Source organism: Podarcis filfolensis (assembly GCF_964270895.1).
Source record: "Podarcis filfolensis genome assembly, chromosome: 6".
Taxonomy (NCBI): Eukaryota; Metazoa; Chordata; class Lepidosauria; order Squamata; family Lacertidae; genus Podarcis; species Podarcis filfolensis.
The window spans coordinates 2418288-2433421 of NC_139609.1; the positions used below are offsets into that span (position 1 = coordinate 2418288).

At 46.4% G+C, this 15134-nt stretch overlaps 1 protein-coding gene across 10 annotated transcripts in view; it reads right to left on the reverse strand.

The window, feature by feature from the left end:
- Positions 1–15134, reverse strand: part of RGSL1 (regulator of G protein signaling like 1) — a 44132-nt gene that overhangs the window by 19058 nt on the left and 9940 nt on the right. For all 10 annotated transcript variants that reach the window (XM_083621373.1, XM_083621375.1, XM_083621372.1 and 7 more), the window contains 11 exons: positions 14761–14843; positions 14286–14360; positions 13537–13666; positions 13067–13171; positions 11409–11570; positions 7360–8354; positions 5561–5623; positions 3978–4200; positions 2580–2687; positions 1502–1610; positions 560–753 (listed from right to left, as the gene is read on the reverse strand). In XM_083621373.1, the coding sequence (XP_083477499.1) occupies positions 560–753; positions 1502–1610; positions 2580–2687; positions 3978–4200; positions 5561–5623; positions 7360–8354; positions 11409–11570; positions 13067–13171; positions 13537–13666; positions 14286–14360; positions 14761–14811 (2215 nt within the window). In that variant the 5' untranslated portion in view covers positions 14812–14843. The remainder of the gene's footprint in view (positions 1–559; positions 754–1501; positions 1611–2579; positions 2688–3977; positions 4201–5560; positions 5624–7359; positions 8355–11408; positions 11571–13066; positions 13172–13536; positions 13667–14285; positions 14361–14760; positions 14844–15134) is intronic.

Sequence of the window (15134 nt, forward strand, 5' to 3'; positions counted from 1 at the left end):
GGATCAAGCATTTGAGCAACACAGCTGCACCTGGAGCTGCATGCCAACGCTCGTTCCGATGCGTATTCAAGGGCGCATCTGAGCTGATGCTCCTGCTTCAAATCCACTTCCCTTTGCTGCTACATATAGTGCAGCAATCAGGGAGCATCAACCTGGACATCTCTTTGATCAAGGCTAGGGAGTTCCACAAACAAGGGCAGAGCCTAGCTGCTCCTTAGGTAGACCCTGGGCTGGCCTGACCTGAAAGTATTAAGCAGATGAGATCCAGAGGCACCAAGGAACTACCTGGGATAGGGGTGGTTGGCAGAGCCATGCGGGGACCTGGGACAGGAATGCTGCCCTTGCTTCCTCCACCTGCAGCCTCAAGGGTCCTGGTGCACAGACCAGGAGTCTCCAAGGTGGGTAGGGCTGGTGCACAAGGCAGGTGGAAGCTCCTGTCATTGACAGGTCAGGGGAAGCTCACACACCTTGCAATTCAAGGGAGTATCTATAGCCTGCGAGTTGATGTGTTGGGTCTTGTGGGCGAGAGTGAGGTGCAATTGGAGCCTGGCTTGCATACCGGGTGGGATACTGTGGAAGAAGAAAGTCCTGACGCAGTCATTGACCTGAAGGCGCTGGATCCTGGGATTCCCCTCGTTTTTGAGTTCTTCCACGGCCATCCAGAAAAGGAGTGGGGCTTCAGCATTGTGCATCTTGAGAAACTGCCTGAAGTAATCCAAGTGGATGGGGTTCTGCAGCACTTCTGAGAGCGCCCTATAATGGTAAGGAGACATTAGGCGCTGCTGAGGCCATCAGCTCTTTCACCTAAATCACGTATTTTTGTACACAGGTCCCAGGTTGTGAATGATGATGGGAAATAGAGGCAGAGAGACCCTTCCCTGTCCTCCAAGACACTGAATCCTAAGAACTGTCAGCATTGCCTGAAGAACCCAACCCCAAAGGGACTTGCAAAATTCTGTTTAAGAAAATCTCCACTTCAATTTAAAATAATGCTCCTAAGTCTCAGGAAGGACAGTGTGATGTAGTTCTCTTATCATTTCTTGTATACCACTCTCTCCTGGTTTAAACAGTCTTGCAGGTTTCTGAAGTGTTGCAATCTTTGCAGTGTAGCCCTTTGCATGTTTTCACAGAAATAAGTGCTGTTGTGCTCAAGGTGACATTATTCCATCCTGGATAAGTGTCTAAAGAACCACAGCCTTAAACCTCTCAAATCTATTTGACAAGAGAGGATGTCATGGAAAACGTGCAGACCATTGGCCTATACTGCACTCTGCCTCAACTCTCTGAGAAATATCTTGTCTGTTCTCAGTCTATGAACAAACTGGAAGATGGTCTTGGTAGCCCAGAATGGGCAGTTAGTGGGGGCCAAACCAGACATGACATTGAAAGCATGAATTTGCAGGCAATAACAGCGTCCCCATAATGAACCTCTTGTCTGACTTGGCCCGGAGTGTTGGAGCTAAGTGGCAGGTTGTATCTCTAAGGCACGATGATGTCCTACCTGGGCCTCAGAGGGGGCTTTCTTGAGGCAGGCCCCTTCCTCATGAAGGACAAGCTTGATCGGGTCCAGTGGAGATTCCTTCTCATAGATAACGGACGACTGAACACGCCTGCAGGGGAAAAGAAGCGCTGCCTCCTTACAATTAGCCACGGGAGGCGGTCTTCTGCAAGCCAGCGGTGCTCCACTCAAGACCACCACCACAGTGACCTCATGAAGACCACCACAACAGCACCTTGCAAGATCTCAGCACAATGAAATTCTCCTGCATGAAAACATTCTTTCTTCACCCTTATTCCTTCTCAGAGCACAACCAGACATGACAGCCAGACTCAGAACTGCCACTGCTCCACAATCTTCTTCACTCCAAGCTCCCCCTTAGCTTTGCTCTGTTCTCTTCCGATGGAGGCAAGTAGGGCACTGCCCCATGAACCTCAGCCTGCCCTCAGCCAAGCCCCACCTGCCAGCCTTCTTACTTAAACAACCAGTCCAGATTTGTAGAACTAACTAGAATCATAGAACCGTAGAGTTGGAAGGGACCCCAAGGGTCCTCTAGTCCAACCTCCTGCAATGCAGGAATCTCAGCAAAAGCATCCATGACAGGTGGCCACTGCTTAAAAACCTCCAAGAAAGGAGAGTCGACCACCTTTTGGGGAGTCTGTTCCACTGTCAAACAGCTCCTACTGTCAGAAAGCTTTTCCTGATGTTTAGTTGGAATCTCCTTCCTTGTAACTTGAAGTCATTGGTTCAGGTCCTTCCCTCCAGAGTAGGAGAAACCAGTCCTGCTCCATCTTCCATGAGACAGCCCTTGAGATATCTGAAGATGGCTATCACATCTCCTCTAAACATACCCAACTCCCTCAACTGTTCCTCCTGGCGCTTGGTTTGCCTCTTTGCTTCCTTTCCTTCGTCCCAGTGCTGCCCTCAGTGTGGAGGAAGGATCAACTGGCTCTCTGCCTGTCATTGGCTCCGGCTCCACTTCCTGCCACCCCCGCCAGTCCCAACAGGCACCAGCCCCCACTGGTCTCTGCTACTCAAGCTGGACAAATCCTACCCTGGTACCAATACCCCAGGGACTCACCACTTGATGGGGAACTTTTGCAGAACGCCTTGAAGTTATTGCTTAGAAGTTCCACAGCCATCTTGGGGTTCAGCCGGGCCAGCTCCTCAAATGTCATGCTGCTGTAATCTGTCTCCAGGGAGGAGAAGAAGATCAGAAGCACTCTTTGGTCCCCTACAGCCAGGACAAGGGATCATGCAAGGAGAGGGTCTATGTACTGGCAGCGCCACCATGGAGCACATGATGTGCAATTCTATGTGGCGGCACATTGCCAACAGTTTTGTTAAAAACAGCTGAGACAGGTCCAAGGTTTTATGTCATTTCGGTTAAATGCCAACACTCCCTCCATGCCACCTATGAAACAGAAGCACTTTGGTCTCCTTAGGACTTCCTGCCGCCTGGACTAGGAGACTAACAGCGCAATCCTAACCACTGCTACTCAGAAATAAGTTCCACTGAATTCATGGAGCATGCACCCAGGTCAATGGCATTGGCACTGCAGCCTAAGGGAAAAGTTAGTCATAGCAGCCTTATCGTTTTCCATAGGAACTGAGCCCCCCCTGCAAGCCCCTCTGCACTCTGGCCTTGCACATGGCCAAGGGCTCATCTCTGCATCTTGCACACAAAGATGTATGCCAACCCCCTCTAATCCCTGGATCCAGCAGTTGTTAAAAGCTAATCAAGTCCTCTAATTCCGGGAATAGCCAAGCTAGCTTCCTGGTGAGGTGATGGGGGATTACATGGAATCGAAGGCAGAGAGCTGCAGTGATGTGACCCAGAAGTAAAGCAGCGAGCTGGAGAGAGAATGAGAGAGCAATGTTTGATGTCTGCTGGAATGCAAGGCTGCAGCTATGGGAAAAACAAGGTTCCTTTGGGGTGGGGTAATGCTGTGGACCTCTCCATTGTACGCTCAGGTTGTATGCATGTGTGAATAAACCAAATATCATAATGACCCCATAGTCTCCTCTGTGCTTCATTTCTAAAAGGAAACACAAACTCTGGGTAAGCGCCCGGAATCTCGCACTTGCTCAGAGAGTGGGGTAGGATGCAACACTATGCCTTCTTTTGAGTCAATTGCTTCCTTCATCTGCCAGTATGAGCTGCCAGCAGAATTTTATCCTCTGTGAAGTAAAAACGTTTCAGGAGAGAATTACTTGAAGAAAACTGGCTGTGGGAATTTCACCTCCACCCGCCCCCCAATATTTAGCAAAATGCCTTCCTGATTTGCACTGCCCTGTAAAAGAGCAGGGGGGATTTGGGCAGGGAGACCATGTCTGCTCAGCCCTAAATCCCCGTGAGAATGCAGCGCAGATCTGCTCCAAGTGGCGGCCCCTGTGGCAACTTAAACCTTGCCTTCAGCCAGAGGAAATAAAAAACATTGCTCTTGAGTGAGTCCTGCAGGGCAGGTCTTCTTCTCACCCATCTTGCGCACCACAGGCTCTGCCTCCATGAAGATTGAGCCCCCCAGGCCCAGGTCCTGAGTGCCCATCATCTGCCAGTGTTCCCCCATGAGCAGCTCAAAGTCTCTCATGCCAGCTAAGGTCTGGCACAGGTGCAAGGCCTCCGTGATTCTCCTGGCCAAGCGGCGATTCTCATCCTTCTCGTAAGGCTCTTCAGCACTGAGTTTCTTTTCCTTGCCGCTCTGCAGTGACAGACAGATGGACAAGGTGCATCACGCAGGTGAAGAATGAAAGTATGGAGAGCAGGATTAAAGGCCAACGAGCGTTCAATTACAGATCCATAGTGGTGGGACTATGCCTTTCCGACCTCCACATTTCCTCCTTTAACTTTGTTTGCGCTTTGGGAAAGTTGCTGAACTGCAGGCAAAGGTCACATCCACATCATACATTTGAAACACTCTTATAACCACTTTAACAGCCATGGCTCCCCACCTCACCCCAAAGACCTCTGGGAACTGCAATTTGTTAAGAGTGCTGGGAACTGTAGCTCAGTGAGGGGCCTCCTCAGCACCTCTTAATAAACAACAGTTCCCAGGATTCTTTAGGGGAAGCCATGACGGTTAAAGGGGTGTTGTTGACATCCATCTGTCTCAAGAGACAATGGAGTGTAGCTATGGGGGTGAAGTCAAGCCACTGCATTAGGGTGCAAGACTGGGCAGTGTCTGTCGGGAGATGCAGCACAGAATCCAGGGTCATTCGACCAGCTGCCATGTTATAGATTAGAAACTGGAAACTTTGTTGGAGATTGCAGTCAAATACAGCTAGCAAGCATAGGGCTAGTTAGTGCCACAGCGTGTAGTTCCTAGACTTTCCTCCAGAAAAGGAGGATGTGAACCCTTGTCTTACTGTTCCTCTCTCATTCTCTGCATCATGTAAAGACAGATGTGCTTAAGTTAGCTCTGAGCTTAGAGCACATGTACAGAACTCTCTTTCCTCTATTTTCTACCCAAGACTTTTTTGCCTGTATTATCCATGCTTCTGCATGGAATAATGCATGACTGAGGCCTTGAAACTGTAAGTAAAGCATTTTAAACTTACTTAACAGTGTGTGATCTGCTCACAGCAGAAGGGGGTAGGGAGAGAAGTGCTGTGAGTACCTCAGAATGGGATAAAAAGGTTTAACAACCTATATTCCTAACACTATAGTGCTGGTTAACTTTTGTGAGTTTAATCTCTGCTACAGGGGCTCTCTACCTGCAGGAGAGTGTGCAAAACCCACTGTTCTGAATCCAGGCATCCAGGCATTTTCTTTTGTTGTTCACCTCACCCACACACATGGGTCCCAGAGATTCATATTTTATTCCCTCACAAACTTGTGGCCCTCCAGAAGTTGTTGGACAGCAGCTCACATCATCCTTGACCACAGGCCACACTGGGGGGCTAATGGGTGCTAGAAATCCACCAACATTTGGAGGGCCACAGGTTCCATATCTCTCTTATAGGTGAACACCCAGCATATTCTAAACTGTGGGGGAAACATGACCCTTTGATCACACCCTGACACCTCATGAGCCCCTCACTGCCCTGGTGGTTCCAGCTTACCACATAATACAGGAACATTTTGTCGTCGTGCTGAAGGAAATCCTCATAAAGGAAGCTGAGTATCTAAACGGAAAGCGAGAACGGAGTCTTATGTAGGTACTCTTTCCATTTCAGGCAAAAGGCAACAGCTTTCGAGCTTCCTGCAAGCAAGCTCTTTAAATCAATTAAACCACTCTGCAGTGAGAGAGAGAACTTTATCTTCTTCGACAAATCCTATGCCACACAAGCCTTGGAAAGACATCTAGGTAAAAAGCGGTGCTGCTTTGCTACTGAAAAGGTTGGGCAGCACGGCTGACTTCACTCTACTGCAGCAGGTCTGAGGAACCAGGTGTTGCTGGACTCCAACTCCCAGCTTCCCCAGCAAGCCTGGCCGGTGGGCAGGGATGATGGGAGCTATAGTCCAACAACATCTGGAGGGCCACAGCTCCACCCCCCCCGGCTGTGTGTGCACTTCGCCTCTAAAGCGCATTCTTTCCCTCAAAGAATCCTGGGTGCTGAAGTTTGCTGCTGGGAACTGTAACTCTGTGAGAGTTAAACTACAGTGCCCAGAATCCTTTGAGAGAATGAATGTGCTTTGGAATGCGTTTTAAAGGTATAGTGCTTACACAGCCTCTTATTAAATTAGCCTCTTCTCTTGGCACTGCAGAGTGTGAGTTCTGTCTCTTCCTCTGCACCATCACAGGATTGCACCTGTCTTTGGTACCCCGGCTGCTTTTCTATTCCAACATCCACAAAGTCCCATCTCTCCGTTGTCCTCAGCGTCTTCTTTCTGTGCTTCCATTCCATGTTATCTCCTGTTTCCCTATCCTAAGGCTTCTCTGCACTTCTCAATCCCCTTTCTTTCTTTCTTTCTTTCTTTCTTTCTTTCATTCATTCTTTCTCCCTCCCCCCTCCCTCTCCTTCTTCCACTGTCCTGTTCCTTCTCACAGAGTTCACTGGCAACAGCTCACAAGGCTTTTACACCCTCAACAGTTTGCGCCAGTTCAGGATTCTCAGATACAACTAAGGCACGTGGTGTGTTAGGGCCCTGCAGGGTGCGCCAGGGGAAGGGGGGCTGGAGTTTGACTTAGGAGAGGGGGCCTGTGATTTGTGGGAACCTGTACCAGCCAGGAAGCAAGAATCAGAGGCAGAGGGAGCTCCAGAGCTGGAAGGTGGAGCGCAGGATGGTTTGGAAGAAGAAGAGGAGGCGGAGGCAAGTCAGGCAAGTGAAGGGCCCCCCTCTCCCACACCTCTGTCTCCCAGAACCAGGAGGGGACTGAAGAGGGGTGAGCAGAGGAAGCTCCCATGCAGGCATTATCTCCAGTTGCAACTGCACAGCCCATCAGGGGAAGGTACTTAAACTGGTAAAGGGGGAGTGGTCCCCTGTTGCTGCAACTGCTCCCTAGAGTCTGGGCCTGGCAATAGCTGCCTAGATGCTAGGTTGGTGTGCGTGGGCATTCAGAGCCATAGAAACGACTGCAAGTGTCCACTTTTGACAATAAAGAGTTCACTATGTGCTGCATGCATTCCTGACATGGTGTGCCTGGCTAGAAAAACCAGCGGCAACTCTGCCACACATCTCTGGATACCGGAAAGGAGGGGTTATGGGCTTACGAGGGGCATATATGTTTCCCACAAAGAAGTGGGGAAGCCAGGGCCACAAAGAATGGATATTTGGAATTCCTCCTTGTTTTGGGGAGGGGGGTGCAGGGCATGTTGTCTATGCTAGACCCTGATTATAATATGCCTACTTTACTGGGTGAAATCTCAAGTATGCTTCCCGCTATTAATTTTCATGGAGAGAAAACAAGCTTTCCCACCTTACAGATTTCTTTCTGTGCCTTTAGTACCCAGGGTATAACATGTCCAGAAGGAAGGAGATTTTGCAAGTTCCTGAGAGTTGTCAGTTTCAAGGGGAGGTGCCAGTTGCTGTTCTGGGTCAGGTACAGCTCACAAATCCTTTCTCCCATGACATGGCGCAGAAGGATGTTCCCTTCGCCAAGGGAGCAGAGCATCATGCGCAAAAAGTCCTCCAGGTCATGCCACAGGTCTAGGAGATGCACCTCCAGGCCATAATCCCTGCGCAGCAAAAACTCCCGGAAGGGGCGCCCTGCACATTTGTCGGCAGTGAGTGCCCAAGGAAGGAAATCTAAGCACATGGGAGACTTGACAAGGGTTTTTAAGGCAAGCAGCGAAGGGAACTGGACCACAGGAGTGGAAGAGCGCAGCTTATTATAGGTGATTGCGTTAGCAAGCTCATTTGCCAGAGGAGAGGACATGAATTCGCTTGGACTGCTTTTGAAGCTTGGCGATTCATCGGAAACACCCATTGCTGAATCCCTGATCTGATCTGCTGGAGAAGGACTGGAACTGGCAGAGTGTCTTGCAGAATGTCTTGCAGAATGACGGTGCTTCTTGTGTGCCGGACTGCTTCTGCGTGACTTCTTCTTCTTGCGGCTTTCTTTGTGCTTCCCTCCTTCAGAGTAGCCTTGGCCTGTTACATGGTCCCAGACCTTCCTCTTGCTTTCCAAGCTGCAATAGGACTGCGTTTCGCTGCTGCTTTGCCTGATGCTCATGGGCGGCCGAGGAGACACCGCCTGCTTCGGCAAACCTGCCCTGTGCAGCCTTTCCTCATACTGCTCAAGGAGATGGCGGCACGCTGGCTCCTTCTCCATCTTCAACTTGCAGTGGATGTAGAAGTTTGGGAGCCAGTAGCTTTCGATCTTGAACAGGGCCACTTTCTGCATCTCGGACAGGATTTCCCTCCGAGAGCGGACGTGTTGGGGGTGGTAGGGAGTCATTTTCAGAAGGGATTCTGCAAATGTTACAAAGCATTGGGGGAAAGAGGAGTTAATGGTTCATGGAGTTGTGAAAGAAGAAAATGGTCTTTCTGCTGACTGGCTGGGCTTCTTTTTAATCCTGTGTCCACTTCTGGGATGACTGCTCTTTTAGGCTGCAGTCAGATGGCAAGTGTGATGGAGGGCACCATATTAGCTATCCGTTGCCTGGAGGGTGCTCAGACACTCCCCACCCCCACATAATGGGATGCATTAAGGGGAAAAGGCACCAGTCCACCCCAAAATATTAATGTTTTCATTTGGTGTCTTGTATCAAAGAGGGAGTCTGAATAGCCAGTGGCGGAATCATAGAATTGTAGTGTTGGAAGGGACCCCAAGGGTCATCTAGTCCAACCCCTTGCAATGCAGGAACCTCAGCTAAAGCATCTGTGCATGCCATCAGTGGTCTCACAAGTTGTCAAACTTCCTTTTTTTTTTTTTTTTACTAATCTTTTTATTGATATTTTGAAAACGACATCAAACAATACAAAAAAGAAAAAAGACTGAATAGAAAAAAAAGCAAACAAACAAACAAACAACAACAACAAACAACGCCTATAAACATAAAACAGACAAACCAACATAACATCACTCAATTGACTTCCTTCCATCTCGGTTTAGGCAAAATAAACTCATCACTTATCTGCAGATTGTATTATATCAGCTCTTTACATCGCAGGTTTTAGATTCCGCCCACTGTGATTTTGGTAATACCTAGATTGATTTCAATGTAACTTAGAAATTTATTCCAGTCGTTCGTAAACTTAACGATTTTTTGATGCCTAATTTTTTGTGACATTCTAGCTAATTCTATATACTCATATAATTTCATTTGCCATTCTCTAATGGTGGGGATATTGGAAGTTTTCCAGTTTTGCGCTAACAAAATCCTGGCGGCCACCATTGCATATTGAAAGAATGTTTGGTCTTCATTTTTGATCTCCTCTCCGATCATACCTAAAAGGAACGCTTCAGGTTTTTTGGGGAAGGTGTATTTCAGTATTCTTTTTAATTCATCGTAAATTTGTCCCCAAAATCTTTTCACTTCGTCACAGGTCCACCACATGTGAAAGAAATTACCCTCTTTAGTTTTACATTTCCAGCATGTGCTGTCTCCGGTCTTATACATCTTCCCCAGTTTTGCCGGGGTGATGTACCAACGATACATCATTTTCTCCATGTTTTCTCGGAGAGCAGCACATGCTGTGAACTTCATACCTTTCTTCCAAAGTTTTACCCATCTGTCAAACTCCAGATTATATCCAAGGTCTCTGGCCCATTTGACCATGACTCCTTTCACCTCTTCATCTTTAGTATCCCAGTCTAACAGTTGGTTATACATTTTGGATAAAAGTTTAGTATTACTTTCTAAGATTTCCACCTGGTACCTGGACTTTTTTTCACTCATTCCTATTTTTTTATGATCGTACCATAACACATTAATTTGGTGAAATTGTATCCATCCAGTTAATTTATCCTTTAGCTCTTCGTACGGTCTAATTTTCCACCCTCTTTCTGATTTAACTAGGAGATCTTCGTATGTCCATCTTTCACATTCCAGATTTAACTTTTTTATTGTTAAGATATCAATTGGTGAAAGCCACCAAGGGGTGTCTCTTTCAATCAGCTTTTTGTTCCTGTTCCAAACTTCTAATAACGAGCCTCTAATGATATGATTAGAGAAGCCTCTATGGATCTTTCCTTTATCATGCCACAAATAAGCATGCCAGCCGAATCTAATGTCAAATCCCTCTAGATCCAACAAATCCGTGTTTTTTAAAATGGCCCATTCTTTTATCCAACAAAGACAAGCGGCCTCATAATAAAGTTTTAAGTTCGGAACTGCAAAACCCCCTCTTTCTCTTAGATCCGTGAGGAGTTTGAATTTAATTCTTGCCCTTTTACCTTGCCATATAAATTTAGCTAAAGTTCTTTGCCAATTCTTAAAACATGCCGTACCTCTAATTACCGGGATATTCTGGAATAAAAACAGTAGTCTCGGAAGAATGCTCATCTTAATCGCGGCCATCCTTCCTGTCCAGGACAGTTTTAACCTATTCCAAGTATCTAAGTCTTTCTTAATTTCTCTCCAGACCTTAGTGTAGTTATCCTCCACTAAATTTATATTTTTCGGGGAGATCCATATTCCCAGGTATTTTACCTTTTTCACCACTTTAATACCTGTTTTTAGTTCTAGCTGGTTTTTTACATCTTCGGCCAAATTTTTTGTTAAGATCTTAGTTTTTATTTTATTTAACTTAAACCCAGACAATTTACCGAATTCCTCTAATAACTCCAGGGCATTACTGGCACTTTCTATTGGGTCCTCTAAAGACAATACCAAATCATCGGCGTAAGCCTTTAATTTATATTCTTTTTCTCCAATTCTTATACCTCTTATTTTTGGTGTTTTCCTTATTTTATTTGCGATTATTTCCAAAACCATAATGAATAGAAGGGGAGACAACGGGCACAAGTTGTCAAACTTCCAATGGCTGAGGCACCGTTTTTCTCTGACTTACACGTCAATCATATGCATGAAGAGATTTTTTTTAAAAAGCATGTATGGGTAAAAGTTATCTGCCCTCTGAGAAGTCTATGCTCTGTGTTCCAGGGTGAGTGGAGTCACTGTTGTGGCCATGCCTTCTGATAGTCATGAAGGATAGCCCTATCAACAGCTATCTGCCATTGTGGCTAAATGGAACTTCTGGGTTCAGAAGCAGGAAAAAGAAGAGATGTTGCCTGCAAGCTCTCTTTGCGGGCTTCCTGGGAGCACGTGACGGGCCTTTTTAGGAAGAAGTGTGCTAGACTCAATGGACTTTTTTGAAGGAAACTAGCCAAGCAGTATCACATGCAGAGACACAACAGGTGACTTCAGTTTCCTCCACAGGCAGGTGACTCTGTGGGAAATCATGGAGAGATGCAGTGGGGAGTCACTGATTTAGAAAGAGGCACTTGGGGTTTCCAGGAACCTTTATTTATATAATTAGTTCTCTTGCAGCATCACGACACTATGAGAATGTGTCTCTTACCAATGGTTGTGTTGCAGAGGATGACAACAGTGGAGCCCTCCTGCAAGTGAGTAGCCATCAACACCTGGATCAGGGACTCGTACAGATCTTGCTGGGATTCATCAGTCTCGTCAATCCCAAGTATCCTTTCCGTAGCGAGCCAGAACTTGGTCAGCTCTTCCCCTGTAGATTAGACATAAAGTTAGGACTACACATTCCAGGCAATATCTGTAATGTCCTGCTGGGAAGGAATAGGATTTTCAGCTAATTCTTGAGGGGGGTTTGGTTGTGAAACTTGGATTGCAAAATGGTTGCTTTCTGCTTTAAAGGCTCTCCTCCACTGAAGGGGCAAAAGCTCACAGGGAGGTTAAAAGTATACAGGGATGGTTTGCTTAGGAGGGGCGTGGAAGGTTAAAAACATTCCTCTCCCTGCAATCCCCCTTGTGGGGAACAGCTGAGAGCAGTGAGAAGGAGGCTGGACTACAGGGGTAGGGGAATTATTCTTTATCTGGAGGGCTAGTCCTTTCTGTTGTTCAGCTGATCAGTGGGAAGGTGTGTTGTGGGCCATATAAGATTAATAAGGTAAGGACCCCCTGGACCGTTAAGTCCAGTCAAATTTGACAATGGGGTGCAGCACTCATCTCACTTTCAGGCCGAGGGAGCCGGCGTTTGTCCACAGACAGCTTTCCAGGTCATGTGGCCAGCATGACTAAACCACTTCTGGCGCAACAGGACACTGTGACGGAAGCCAGAGCACACAGAAATGCCATTTACCTCCCTGCCCCAGTGTTACCTATTTATCTACTTGCACTGGCATGCTTTCAAACTGCTAGGATGGCAGGAGCTGGGACAGAGCAATGGGAGCTCACTCCGTCACAGGAATTTGAACTGCCAACCTTCCGATAGGCAAGCTCAAGAGGCTCAGTGGTTTAGACCACAGTGCCACCTTAACCACATAAGTTAAAGCGACAAGCAGACTTCTGAGGAAGATAGAAAAGGGGGCATATTTTCTGAGACTATACATACTGACTGGAGAATATGCACATGTTGGCTGGAGAATGTACAAGATTCACCTGAAATCTGCACATTTCCCAAAGCCTGTTGGGTATTATACATAATGGCCAGATAATGTACAAAATTCATTTGATTCATGCAAATTACCCAAGGTCTCTTGGAGATTATGCATCTTGACCAGGAAATGTGCACATTCTCCAGGAGGTCTGATGAATGTACACAATGGCTGCTTGTTATGCACATTAACCATTCAACTTGAATTCTCCTTAAAATATCAGGATGGAGGCTATCAATTCATTAGCACTTTAAAATAATAGGGCAGGCTACCCACCTGCAGCATGAGGGAAGACAGCAAGACAAACAACTGAGCCAGAAGTTGGTTTGCTATTGCAAACATATATTTGTATCATGCAAGCTGCAGAAGTGAATGGAATCGAGGCTCCCACCACAGCTAAAGAGTTTGCTGTTAAGCCTTTTTAAATTGTGATATCTTTACCCTTAGAGAATGATAGAGTGTGCAGAGGCAGGTTTTTATCAGATACATCCATAGAAGGAGCTGGACAGATGTTCAGCCCCACGGATCAAAGAGAGGAGGTGCAGAGTCTGGGGTTGCCATTTGTTTCCCGCTGTGTAATTTCTGTGTGCTGCGCTTCCCCTTTTCTTACCTGCCATTCCTTGCATGAAGGCGCGGAAGCGCCACATCCCCCGGCTGCCCCCAATGCACTTCTCAAGGAGCCACTGGTCAGCCTTGATCCACCGCAGCATCTCCGCTGTAGAGCAAAAGCAAAGCGACACACTGAAAAGGTGTACTGGCAGGGCACCAAAAAGTGTATTGGTGGCACCAGCTTGGCTGCAAGAGTTGCCAGAAGGAGGCGCACAAGACACCATCCAACTTGTGCAGCCTTTCATTCTCCCAAAGATATCCTGCAAGGCAGCAGAGGCTTAGTCTCAGAGTTTTTCTTCTCCTAGATGGGCTCCCTTCCCAGGTGGACGAGGAATCTGCTCATTGTTGGGTACTTGGGATTTTTTGTGGGTTCTACATTAGTTTGGACAATCAATCAGTTTCCCTGGTTGTTGTTTTTTCTGGCAGATACTGTTTGGAATGTTTCTTTTAGCACTTCATGTCAACTCTTACCTGCCTCTGGAGACCGGATGAAACTCAGGAGCTCTTCACAGAGAAGGTAGTGCAGGCACAAGTTGGTTTTGCAGAAGTAAGGCAGTCGGTGTTTTTCCATCCAGTTCATCAAGCCTTTGTGCTTTGATACCTGTATTGGCCCAAAACGATTTGCTTAATTGAGACCAGATGTATGGGAGAAAGTCACCAGTTCACATTTAAAGGTGAACCTCCGTAATTTGCACTTTCTGAAACAATGCAAGAACCAAAACACAACCACCCTTCAGAATTCTCTGTGCTCTAAATTTTGCAGTGCAGTTTTCCAGCCTAGTAACATGCACAAGAATGCATATACTGGGCTAAATGTATATAAAAATGCATATATTAGTGAAAGTAACATACAAAAATGCATTATATTATGTTTAGGCATTTTATGAGGGTTTTGTGGTTTTTTTTAAGGGAATGGATGTGGAAATGTGGAGAACTGAAGATTGGAAAAAGAGGGAGAGACAAAAACTGACAGATTCACCCATCCCTAAAGAAAAAATTGTATTAATGAGCAATAAAAGAGTGTGTGCAGGGGGTCACATCTGCAAAATCCTGGCATCCAAGAAATTTGTGGTTTATCATTTTCTTTACAAGGAGGTAAAAGACAGCTATTTGATTCTGTGTCAGATTCCTGGGACTTCAAGCTAATATCAGCAATACCATCAATGCCACTCATCCCCATGTGCAAAAGGCTGCCAGCTTTGGAAAATATCGACATTTACCAGGTTGCATGGTAATTCTGGCCAAAGATACCATTGACGAGTGCTGTGCATGAAAATAGGGGTCTGACCAAACACCTGTGGAGTGAGAGAGAAAGAGAGGGAGATGGAGAGAAAGATACAGAAAAAGATGGTTAATGAAGTCTCTACTTTCATCTCCAGCATTGCTTTTTAAAATGATAGTACTGTTACACACCACCCCAATCTCTGAACAGGGCGAGACTCCAGGGGTTCCAGCGCTGACTCAGGATTTGTTTCTTCCTTGAATGGGAGCTTGGGGAGGGGTGTTGCAAGCACTGGAAAACAAAGCAGGTAATGCACAACAGGTGAAGGCATCCCTGCTCGCTCTCTGGTTTGTGCAGCAACGTGTAAACACATCTTGAAATGTAGCGGGGCAGGGGACAACCTCACTGCATTTTAAGTCACTAATATGTAATGTGTACATAGCCAAATATACTGAGCATTAGAGGGAACTTACAGGAAGATTCAGGAATGTGTTGAAGAAGTCAGCAAAGATTTCATTTTGCATCAGAACTGTCAAGTGCTTCTTGGCAATCAGTTCTGCAAAGATGAAGAGCGTGATTGTGGTGAAAACGGAAGTTTGGGTTTGAAACAGTAAAGTTATCCACTCATCCTTACTGCAAAAAAGTTGACTTTTGAGGAAGCAGGTTTGTTGGGCAACACCTCCCAATTGCAACACATGAAATTTGCAGTATGTGACTGAACATCATATATGGTATATCAGAACAACAACAACAACCAGTAACTCCCTCCCACAAGTACATTTTAAAGGCCAAAGGCCTGGTTATCGAGGAACATTATTGCCGGCCCCTAAAGATACTCTATTTAGTG